Source organism: Leptodactylus fuscus, chromosome 5 (assembly GCF_031893055.1).
Source record: "Leptodactylus fuscus isolate aLepFus1 chromosome 5, aLepFus1.hap2, whole genome shotgun sequence".
NCBI classification, from domain to species: domain Eukaryota; kingdom Metazoa; phylum Chordata; class Amphibia; order Anura; family Leptodactylidae; genus Leptodactylus; species Leptodactylus fuscus.
Genome location: NC_134269.1, coordinates 4,055,595 through 4,068,149, shown reverse-complemented (window position 1 = coordinate 4,068,149; position 12,555 = coordinate 4,055,595). Strand labels below are relative to the sequence as shown.

The window sequence follows — 12,555 nt, the reverse complement described above, 5'->3', positions numbered from 1 at the left end:
AACTTTAGCAGATTTCTTGATGAATTATTACCCAGAAATTTGCTTAAACTTACATCAGATTTTTCTTTGTTCTTGATATTCATTTTTAAAATATGTATTCATTTGTATGAATGTTGTGAAGAAAAGTCCCAGAGGCAATAGACATCGTGTTGTGCGGCCGTCAGATACAAGAAATGAGCCAGGATGCGATTAGTCTGGATATTTATATGGTAGGGCCAGGTATAAGACGTCTCCGAAGATCTATTTGTCATTGTCTCAGGAGTCGTCTTCCACTTATGGCAATTACTGAGTATAAACATGTCAAGAATATCCAAATCCAATAAATTGTGCAAAAAATAAAAAGATAAGATGTCTAATATAACATCGTGAATAGGGTTGAGCTGATCTTGACTTTTCAGGATCGATTTTGAAATCCGATTTCCGATCATTTTTCATTCGAACCCGATCTCAATCCCAATTCCGATCCCAATGCAAGTCAATGGGATTTTTTTACTAATCGGAGATTGGATTTTAAAAACAATCCTATTCACTATACAGCATGGAATCTAACAATTGGGCACTTTATTCACTAAGTAGCCAGAGGATTTTTTTTTAATCCTCTGGCTACTTAGTCCCCCCTGGTGTCCACTTTCCTGCAGAGATGGCTGGTCCGGTGCCCGGTGTTCTCGTTCTTCTTCGCCTTGTTGCACCCTGCCTGTCAGGTTAGGAGAGTGCGGGCAGGTACTGGGGTACTTTTTTAAATTATCCATCATACGGCTACATTAAATTTGCTGTATACTACCAGTGGCTACTCACGTGTCCTATTTTTTTCTGTTTTCACAGATCCCTCAATACATTCAAATGTATTATAATTGATCTGTGGGACAGGGGTAAGCGCAGTTTCATTAACTTTGATAGATGGGTCAGGTAGAGGGGCCGTACAATGTGGGCAGGAGTGAACCTACCCCTTTCGCCGCCCGAGGCGAACTACAGAAAGCCGTCCCATCCCCCCCCCCACCGGGAGGAGGGGGCGGAGCGTAGGGGGCATGACAGAGTGAAGGGGGCGTGACTGCGCGAAGGGGGCGGGGCTTAGCATGGGGGGAGGCTGCTGGAGCAGCGCTGCTTCAGTGGCCTCCCCAAACCACCGCTCGGTGCTAAGCCAGTCCAGGACAGCTTGTCCTTGACTGGCTTAGATAATCAAAAATGCCGCCCTCCCTGGGGTCCTGACATAGCGCCGCCTGAAGCGCTTGCTTCAGTTCGCCTCATGGGAGGTGCGGCACTGGATGTGGGGCGAAGATAATAAAGTCCGTTTTCTCCATGTTGATTTTGAGAAAGTGGGAGGAGAGAAAGGAGGCTACGGCCGCTAGGTACTTTGGAACTCTGGCCAGCAGAGAGGTAATGTCTGGTCCAGAGAGGTACATCTGATTCTATGAGTTGGACCAAGTCGAGGGTGGAGATGGAGAACAGGAGGGGTCCTAGGACGGAGCCTTGGGGGACACCTACAGAGAGAGGGTGTGGTGAGAAGGTAATATGCAAATGAATGATGTTGAATGTTGTGAGGTATGAGGAGATCCATGAAATGGCCAAGTCTTTGTTGTCAAGGGATGAGTTTATAATAAGATGAGTGGTCGACTGTGTCAAAGACGGAAAAGAGATGAAGGAGGAGGAAGACATAGTAATGACGCTTGGCTTTGGAGGTTAGAAGGTCATTGGTGACTTCGGTTACAGCAGTTTCTGTGGAATGACAGGTCTGAAACCTGATTGTAATCTGTCAAAAGTACTGCCTTTTTGGCAAAGAAATGACAGCTTGGGAATATCCACTTCAGCTCTGCACAAGCCATCAGACCTGTGATAGGTGCAGAGTCCACCACTGGGAAAGGGAGGGACTGCAGCACCAGAAAACTTTGATAGAAGCACGTTTTGTTTCTGTACCATTGGTTCAGCTTTGGTGATCGATTGCTGACTCAAGGAATGACTAGGAGAAGGAGGAGCAGGAACATCAGGACCAGCAGATGATGAGAAGGACACGCCGCTTACTTTGGCTGAGGTGGTGGAGCCTTGACTGCCTGAAATAGGGTGTGTTCCACTGGGTGATGCAGCAGTTGCTGTGGCAAGTTGGACCCCCACATTGGAGCAACGGTTCTCCGAGTTCACTTTTTGGTGATACTACATATTTTGATGTAGGGCTGTGGTGTAAACATTGGCACCCTGGCCACGATTCACCTTCTACCCACAGATTTGACATATGGCCATGTATAACTTCTCCAGTGGCTTAACAAAAAATTGCTACACCACCGAGTAGGTGATTATACCCTCAGCACTCTGCACTGACTGACTGCTATTGCCATTGCTTTGGTTTAAGCTGGGCACGTTTGACTCCCAACCTCCCACTGATGCCACCCTACTGACTCCCATCCACGCTTCCGACTTGCTGATTCAGCTACTGCCTCATATGCAAGCTGGCTGCCTCCCTCTTGTCCCGGTGATGATGTCTCCTGGCTCCCAACTGCCATCAGCCACAACATCATCGACTACTGTCTGCAGGTCACTAAAGACTTCCTGAACGGTCTCTGAGAATCTTTTAGGCCTGTTCCCCTCCCCTGTGCAGGGCCTGTCACTTCTCTGTCTGACATACTGTTGGGTTAAATAAGTAAATGAAAAGGAAATTAATACAAGGCAAAAAAGCCTGTCATTTTCTCACTTCAAAAAACAAAATGGTGCATAAGTAACTTATTTTATTCCCAACTAATATAAAAGATAACAGATAATTGTGGAGATGAATGAATAGTCCTCTTTTTTTGCCACTATTTTACCGCAAAATGGCCTTTAATTTTGCTGCACATTATAGTATAATAGCAGTTAATGCAGCAAGTTGTAGTAGGATTGTAGTATTGCAACACCTCAAATGAACCCTGTCCTGCCTCAATACTCTGTATAAATTCATCCCTATCCTTTCCCTACACTTCTAATTCTCCTTCCCTGAACTTCGATGTAGCAAAATATCAGTTTTCTTGTGTTTTTCACCACCTTCCTTCGTGCTTGCTGATATCTCTCCCTGCACTAAGTACACTGGAGAATGACTGAATCCAAGATGGTGAAGGGTATTTATAGGGCTGTGACATCACAGGGCTGACTGACTGATGATTGGTTGCACACAAGGCATTGCAGGTGATCCTGTGTTCCCAGAGTTCTTTGCCCCATGTCCTAACATGTGCAACAGCCATTAGGGTCTTGAGATTGCAGGATCATTTTTAAAATCCGATTTCCGATAATTTTCCATCCGATCACGATCCCAATTCCGATCCTAATGCAAGCCAGTGGGATTTTTTAATTATCGAAAATCGGAATTTAAAAACGATCATATTCACTACACAGTGTGGAGTCCAAAAATTGAACGCTTCAATTTTTGTACTCCACGCTGTGCAGTGATTAAAAAATTTGCCAGCTACTTAGTCCCCCCTTCTATCCGGTTACCTGCACAGAACCGCTGCCACTCCATGTTGTTCTCGCTCCTCTTCTCTCTAGCTCATATGCCTGCAGAGCGCCATGCGCACCTCCACCTCCCAGGCTAGTGTTACTGATGCTGGAAGAAGGCAGGGCTTAGGAGAGTGTGGGCGGGTACAGGATGGGGAGATATGAGTGGAACGACACCAGTTCTGTGCAAGTAAGTTGAGCGATTGGGATCGGAATTCCATTCCCGATCTTTTTTTAGGCGGGATCAGAACCCCATCATGATCGTGAAATTTACTCAATTGCCGATTGGGATCTGATCTTTTCCGAACCTGATTGTTCAACCCTAGCGGCCATTTTAGAAAAAAATATTATCCATTACCAGGAAGTGTGAGGAAATCCAGATTACATGCAAATCAAATTTTTCATGCTATTCGGAAAGAATTCCACTTCGTCAGCTTCGATTTGCTCATCTCTAGACATGACCAAAAAATGAGTTGAGGACAAAGCCAAATTTTCCATATTTTCCAAACCTGATGTGACAATAACTTTGAGACACTTTAACTTTCCCAAGTGATTTTAGGAGTGTTTTCCTGACATATTGAACATGGAATCCCCCCAAAATGACCTTATTTTTCAGACTATATTCCTCCCAGAATTTATCAAAGCATATGGTGAGCATTTAACCTAGGAGATGGCTTCCAAAAAGAATCGTGCACTGGATGGTGCAAAATGACAATTGACTTGTTCCCAGATATCTTCTATCTCAGTGGCCGCTCTGTCATGACCATCTTGTGGCCCTGTGAAAGGTCAGATCCTGGTTATGATGTTCTGTCTGATTTTAGAAATACCAAATACCGGGGCTCAGAAGTGATAGAGCACCATGCACATTTGAGGACTAATTTGGACATTTACACTGCATTGGCGGGCATTTGCAGAGACCCCAAGAAAAAATAATAAAACCCAAAATATGACCACATTTTAAAAGTTACACCCCTCAATGAATTTATCAAGGGGTATTATCATTATGATCCCAAGAGTGAATCCCAAAAATTATTGTGAAAAGTGAAAATTTATATTTTTAAAGGAATATTCCATTTTAGTGCCCGATATTATCTGCCCACTTTGTACCATCAGAGACACGCAATCCTAAAACTTTTCAGTGGGCTATATGGGTGTATATATGGGTGTAAGCTGATGTTTGGGTACACAACAGGATTCACTTTTTAGTTATTGGAGTATATATTTAGAATTTTTTTTTTTTTTTATATTTTATGAATTGGAATTTGTAAAAGTGACCCCATGTTGTAGGGACAATTTTAGTTTCTTTGCAAATGTGCTGTGGTGTTCAAAGACCAAACAATCTAAATCTGTGCTCCAAAACCACATAGTGCTCCATCACTTCTGCGTCCTGTTGTGTGCCCAAATTACAGTTTATGTCCACTGGTGTGCCCAGGATAACATACTTAAAGGGGTCTCCCATGAACATAATCATCTTTACATTTGAAGATAACTAGAGATGAGCGAGTAGTGTTCGATCGAGTAGGTGTTCGATGGAATACTACGGTATTCGAAATACTCGTACTCGATCGAACACTACTAGCTGTTCGAAGTTTAAGGTTCGATGCAGAGCCAGCACTGATTGGCAGAATGCTATATATTCTGCCAATAAACGCTGGTTCTTCTCTTACCTGTAGAAGTCTTCTCCGTGCAGCATCCCCGCGGCGTCTTCCGGCTGGAATTCACTCTGCCTAGGCATCCGGCCTAGGCAGAGCCGACACGCGCATGTGCGGGCATGCACGCACATACTCGCACATTCACAGTTGTCTCTGCTCAGGCGTCGGCCCGGGCAGAGCCAACCGCGCATGCGCAGTCAGCTCTGCCTAGGCCCCGATGCCTAGGCAGAGTGAATTCCAGCCGGAAGAAGACGCGGGGGCGCTGCGCCGGGAGAAGACTTAAAGGAGAATCCAGCCCGACCGTCACTCGTGGACTTGGTAAGTATAATTGTATCGAATTTTGCCTACCCCTGAAATGAGCATTCCCCCCCCCCCCATAGACTATAATGGGGTTCGAAATCCGTTCGAACAGCTGAACAGTGTGCGGCTGTTCAAATCGGATTTCGAACCTCGGACATTTTAGTGTTCGCTCATCTCTAAAGATAACTAAAAGTTAATCATTGATGAATGTTTTTGTGCTTGATTTGCGGGACTGGGGAAAGTGTAAAATCATTAATTTTGATAGATAGATCAGGTAGGGGGGGGCATGAGGTGGGGAATGGTAACTCAGCTTTTTATCATATTAAAGGGGTTGTCCCATCACAAGGATCCTATCTATACTGCTTGTTAATGTGGATGTAAGACTTTTCCTAAATACATTGCTTCAGCAAAACTGCTTTGTTTGTCCACTTTATTCAATTCATTGTTGACACAGCCCTTGACTTATCTGCTCAAAAGTCAAGTGATGTGTCTGCTGCTCTCAGAGGGGAGGGAGGAGGGGCTAAGTGCACGGGAGCGAGCCTGTGTATCTAGCTATTCCTGTGTATGCACGACCTGACCTAGGTCCTGATCTCAGATAGAGGAGAGGAGCTGCTCTCATTTCTGAACTCTTCTGTTCTCCCAGTTATCAGGCTAGCTAATTCAATTGTGTTCATTATGGCAGAGACAGGCAGTCTCTGTATGTAACACAGAATGGAGTTGCTCCTGCCTGTACTTCATAGTCCAATATTGTGCATATAGTGTTTTTTTGAGGACCTTTGATGACATCACAGGCCCTTCAGCCACCCCATAGGATCACGCATGCGGTGGGCAGAGCCACACACCAATTTGGGGGCGGAACTAAATGGCAGGTTGCATGTGAAACCCCTCCCACCAAATGACACAAGAAACCAGGAAGAAAGAAGATTTTACAGCAGTGAAGACTGGTGAGTATGCGACGTGGGAATACCCCTTTAAGTGTGAAAAAGAGGGAGGGAGTTTGGAAGAAGAATGAAGCTATGGCTACTAAAGACTCTGGAGCTCTGGAAACCAAATATATAGTTAAATGTTGTTGGCAAACAATGCTATTGAATACCAAGGAGTTGGTCAATTCTGAGGGTGTCACCTACATCAAATATCCCCTGTGCTTCTATATATACAATGCTAAAGAACCCATTTAGTAACTCTGCTTCTCTCAGTCAACAGTGATCAAGTCCCCATTACCATCACTTAGATATCTATACAATTGATATATATTGTATCTATTAAGACCACAGTTATTTTGTGTTAATGTCTTTAAAAATGTATGTTGTTATAATTATGGCAACAGTGTAACAGTGGTAAGTATCTCCTACAGAATTTGAAGAAATGTTTGTGGCAGATTCTCAACTTGAATAGATTGCTTGCATATCCCAAATATAATATAATATAATATAATATAATATAATATAATATAATATAATATACAGATGCCCGAGCAACATAGCATTAGAAGAGAGACAATTACAATATCTCAAGAGGAAACTATGGCACCAAAAACAAAAAAAGAAGCCAACACCAATTAACCCTTGTGAGGACCCAACCAGTCAGAGACAGGGACGCAAATCTTGCAGCAAATTGTTTTATTTATAAAAAGCAACTAACAAATAAAAATAACAGCAAAACAAATAAATCTTCACGTCGGGCACAAAAAATGAGCAAAATAAATTACAACCTTAACTAAAAAATAACGTCAAATAAAATCCTGCTCGTCTGAGCTACAAACTAACCACTAATAATAAGCTAACTGTACACGTGGTTTACTAACAGCCACTGAACACACAAATAAGCACAATATAGTCTTGCCAGATTTAGAGTATCAGGACAGACCCAGACGCCTCCTCTCTCTCTGGATCTGCTCTGAAGGGCAGGCTCTGCAGCCTTTTATGGGCCAGTAATGATTCCAGACCTGCCCCGGATTACACATAGTTAAGAAACCTGGGGCTGATATAGTGGGACTCTAGTACTCTTGGCAAACAACTTAGGGATTTAGATAAGATAAGATAAGATAAGATAATCCTTCAATAGTACCACAATGGGGAAATTTCAGTGATACAGTTTCATAGATGGTACAGTAGTATATAGCAGGAGAGACACACATAGAAGCTCATGGCAGATAGAGAAATCCTAGGAATCATAGCAACTAAAAAGAAAGAAACACAGACACACTGCAGGATCATTTAGTTCTCTGTGCGGAGTGATGTTAATAATAATAATACAGCCCGACCGTGGTTGGAGGACACAAGGAGGGGGGTCACAGCATGTAGATATAACAGGCAGAAACGTTTTTTGCAGAGGTGGGGGACATATGCAGCTATCATGATAACATGTGGTAGTTCCTTTGGTAGGTGGTGAGATCTCCTGCTCACAGCTGATAGTTCGGTATCTTGTATCAGCACTATTGTCCATTAACCACAAAAAATGCCCCAAGTGTCCTTCATCACAAGCCTTCCTCCTCCTCCTTTCTTCTTACCACTGTGTTCTACTGCCCAAAGAAGTCTGAAGCCATCCAGGTATACATGGTGCTGCTCTCTTGCCAAGCTTCCATAACTCCTGGGGTAGGTGGGTGATGGTAGGTTCCCAGTCGTCCACAGTAATAGAAAGAAATACCAGTCAGCTGTAGCATCTTCACACATCAGCAATAGACACCAAAAATCATCTCCTTGAAAGAAGAAGTCCGCACTTCCATGCAGGTTTCTCCTCCATGCCGCATGGTGTCCATGTTGTCCTTAGCTCCTGGGGGGATGGTAACAGGCACATGTGCAAACAGGAAGCTCCAGCTGAATCAGGTCTTGAGTCTTGTCCATGCTTTAACAATAGAAACAAAAGGAAAAAAATACTCCACAGGGTCTTCCATTCAATTTATAGCTACTAATTCATAATGCTAGTTTGCTTGGTTAGAGGATTCTTGAAGATACAGAGAAAAAGAATGAAAAGGAAGATAAAGGTTGCTCTCAGCTTGGAGCTCTGTATCAAGGCAGCCACTCAATGTGGCGCCATCTTGAATGAGCTACCTGATTATACGCTTAGAAAGTCTCTCCTGTACGGCTTTTCTAATGTCTTTATTCCTCAGACTGTATATAATGGGGTTGATCAGAGGAGTAAACACAGTATATAGCAGGGAGAGGATCTTACTCATGGTAAGTGTGAGGCCTTTTGTTGGGACAACATAAACACTGAATATTGTCCCATAGAATATGGAGACCACAATGAGGTGGGAGCTACAGGTGGAGAAAGCTTTCTGTCTACCAGTACTGGATGGGATCCTTAAGACTGCCCGAACAATAGAAGTATAAGACACTACAATGATTAAGGCTGGGATTAATACAAATAGAAAGCCCATAATATAAACCTCGATCTGGATGATGAAGGTGTCTGAACAGGAAAGTTCTAGTAAGGGGACAATATCACAGAATAAATGGTCAATGACATTGTGCCTACAAAAATTAAGCTTGGAAGTTTTTATGATGTGAATCAGAGTACTAGAAAATCCAAACAACCAACAAGTAACAGACAATATCACACAACGTCCATTTGTCACAATGGTGGAGTAACGGAGAGGATTACAGATGGCCACATATCTGTCATAGGACATCACTGTGAGGAGAAGACATTCAGAAGCTTCAGAGCCACATAAAATACAAAACTGAGTGATACAGTCAATAAGAGTAATGGTCCCTCCATTATATAGTAAGATGTGGAGCAGGTTGGGGACAATATCTGTGATGATCAAGATGTCACTGATGGAGAGTTGTGAGATGAAGAAGTACATTGGAGTGTGGAGGATCTTACTGGTGGACACCAGGGTGATGATCAGGAGGTTCCCACATATTGTCCCACAGTAAACCACCAGGAGAAGACAGAAGAGGAACATTCTTAAATCTTGGCTTATTTGAAATCCTACCAATAAAAACTCAGTGACCTCAGTCAGATTCTTCTCCTCCATGTAATAAGAATTGTAGTTATGTTGTAACAAACATCAGTGAGATATAGTGACGATAGCTGGAGGTCGCAGGGTCTTATTCTAGATAGAGATACATTACTGAATATTGTGTAACAAACATATTGCAGAATCCATGAGCTGTGCCCTATCAAATGTCTATAAGGAAATAGCAATCTTAGGTAATCTTGTGTCTCCTGTGTTGGGTGGACCTAGATAAAAATAGTCTAAAACCGCCGGGAACAAAGACAACCAAGTGGATGAGAAGGATCAGACCTTTGAGTCTTATTAGACGCTCAGTAATAATATGTTTGTCCTTTTCAAACTGATCAAATTAAAACATTTTGAGAGGAATTTTCAGCAAATTTCTTCATGAATTACCAAGAAATTTTCTTAAACTTACATCAGATTTTTCTTTGTTCTCGATAACATATGTATTAATTATCATGAATGTTGTGTAGAAAAGTCTCAGAGGCAATAGACATCGTGTTGTGTAGCCGACAGATACAAGAAATGAGCCAGGATGGCATTAGTCTGGATAGTTATATACTAAAAGACGTCTCCGGAGATTCGCATATCGTGTCTCATGAGTCCTCTTATGCTTAATGCAGAATGTGATTAGTTTGAATATTTATATACTAGTGTCAGGTAGAAGATGTCTCCGGAGATTTATTTGTCCTGGTCTCCTGAGTCGTCTTCTGCTTAATGCAGTTACTGAGTATAAATATGACAAGAATATCCAAATCATATCAATTGTGCAAATCATATTGGATTTTTGACATGTAATATTACAGTACACCACACATCCATGACTAAGTGTCATCATTGAGCTACAGATATAGCAACAGATAGCATTAAAGGCTGTCAAAGATAATAATAAAAAATAATAATAATAATTTAAAAAGGTAACCTTCTGTGGGACAGTCGATAACTCTGTATTTGTAAAGTTACATTTTGATACGTTTGTATTTTCAATGAGAATAAAAAAGTATTCCAGGATAAATAATGTTCTACTGAGGGAGGACGATGGATATGAAGGCTTTACTGTAATAATCAGAGATGATTGAGTTTTGAAAAATTTGATTTGGTCACTTCTCCAGATTTCCCAAAAAGATTTGACTCTATCCAAATTAATTTAATTAACAGGGAGAGAGGACACTCTTACATTCTTTTCTATGTGCGATCAAAAAGATCAACTTCAAGTTATGAGTGTAAAATCCCTGGAACAAAATATTTTTTCTTTGGCTGAAAAAGTAGAGATGAGCGAGTAGTACTTGATCGAGTAGGTATTCAATCGAATACTACAGAATTTGAAATAGTCCTACTCGATCGAGTACGACTCGCTATTCGAATGGAAAAGTTAGATGCAGAACCAGCGTTGATTGGCTGAATACTATACAGTCGGCCAATCAACGCTGGTTCTTTTCCTACCTTTAGAAGTCTTCTCCGTGCAGCTTCCCCGCGGCGTCTTCCAGCTCTGAATTCACTCTGCCAGGCATCGGGCCTGGGCAGAGCCGACTGCGCATGCAGCGTTAAGAGACCATACAGTGACCCATTAGCAGAGTGAGGATGCAGCAGCACCGTGAGAAGCCATACAGTGATCCAGTGGCAGAGTGTGGAAGTTGCAGCAGCCTTAGGTGGCCATAGAGTGACCCAGTCTCAGAATAAGGAGACTGCAGCAGCAAAGGGAAGGCCATACAGTGACCCAGTGGCAGAGTGAGGAGACCACAGCAGCATAAGAAGGCCAAACAATGACCCAGTGGCAGAGTATGGAAGTTGCAGCAGCCTTAGTAGGCCATCCAGTGAGCCAGTGACGGAGTGGGAATGTGGCATCAAAGTTTGAAGATCATGCAGTGCCCTACAGTGAGACAGTAATAAAGCAGGGCGGGGGAGGAGCAGCAGCGTAAGGAGGCCATACAGTGACACAGAGACAGAGTGGGGAGGTGTCAGCAACATGAGGAGGCCATAAAGTTATCCAGTGGCAGAGTGTGGAGGTTGCAGCAGCCTTAGGAGGCCATACAGTTACCCAGTGGCAAATTGTGGAGGTAGCAACAGCGTGACAAGGAGATAAGTTGCTGGTGTGTCTGGGCAGGAACTGCATTAACCCAGTGGACAATAAACTACATATATTGTCCTTGACTGTAGTTACAGCGCCACACGTCGGCACTACTTTGGCAGAGACTGACAGGCTCAAGGACTAGCATAGACCTAACCTTCTATTCTACATATTTGTGCAGGCCTGGTACTGTCTTTTTGGGGAAAAAATGACAGCTTGGGACTCTCCAGTTTGGCAGTTTTGCATAAGCAATCAGTTTTCTGAAAGGTGCAGAGTCCACCAATTGGAAAAGGAGTGACTGCAGCACCAGCAACTTGGATAGGAGCACATTTAGCTTCTGCAACATTGGATGATTGCAGCATACTGTTGTCTCTTAGATATAGATTCCCTGATCGATTGCTGACGCAATAACTGAGGAGGAAGAAGAGCAGGACCATCACGACCAGCAGATGATGGGAAGGACTCACAGTTTCTTTGGCTGAGGTGGTGAAGCCTTGACTGCCTGAAATGGGGTGCATGCCAATGGGTGATGAAACTTTTCCTGCGGGAGGCTGGACCACCACATTGGAGCCAAAACTCTCCCCAGACACTTTATGGTAACGCTGCATATCTGTGGTGCCTTCTGCTCACAGATTGAACATATGGCTATGTTGACCTCCCCCGGCGACATGACAACAAACTGCCACATCGCCGAGTAGGTGATTTTTTCCCCAACACTCCCCACTAACTGACTGCTACTGCCATTGCCTCTGTGAACACCTGCACCACTGCTTTCCAGGTAGGTAGTCTGCTGCAATTGCGTGATCTACCCTGGGCACTTTTGGCTACCAACCTCCCACTGCTGCCACCCTGCCGACTCCGCCGCTGCCTCATGCGCAAGCTAGCCTCTTCTCCCAATGACGATGAAGCTACTTCATCACCCATTTCCTAATCACAATTGGCTACATCACCATCCACTAATGTCTGCAGGTTACTGATATCTTCCTCAAAGGTCTCTGAGCCAGGAGCCTGACAACCCGCAACACCAGCTCCCACACCACTCTCCTCATTAATACTTGCCCACCTACTGGAGTAAGCGGCGGATGTCTTCTCTAGATCTTAGCTACACTAACCACTGT

At 43.4% G+C, this 12,555-nt stretch overlaps 1 protein-coding gene across 1 annotated transcript; it reads right to left on the bottom strand.

Annotated features, from left to right (window-relative positions):
• Nucleotides 1-7,252: 7,252 nt before the first annotated feature.
• Nucleotides 7,253-9,387, bottom strand: LOC142202267 (olfactory receptor 5V1-like). The gene is made up of 2 exons (XM_075272327.1): nt 8,577-9,387; nt 7,253-7,350 (listed from the first exon to the last, which is right to left on the bottom strand). Exons 1-2 carry the CDS (start codon nt 9,385-9,387, stop codon nt 7,253-7,255), a joined length of 909 nt encoding a protein of 302 aa, XP_075128428.1.
• Nucleotides 9,388-12,555: the final 3,168 nt, after the last annotated feature.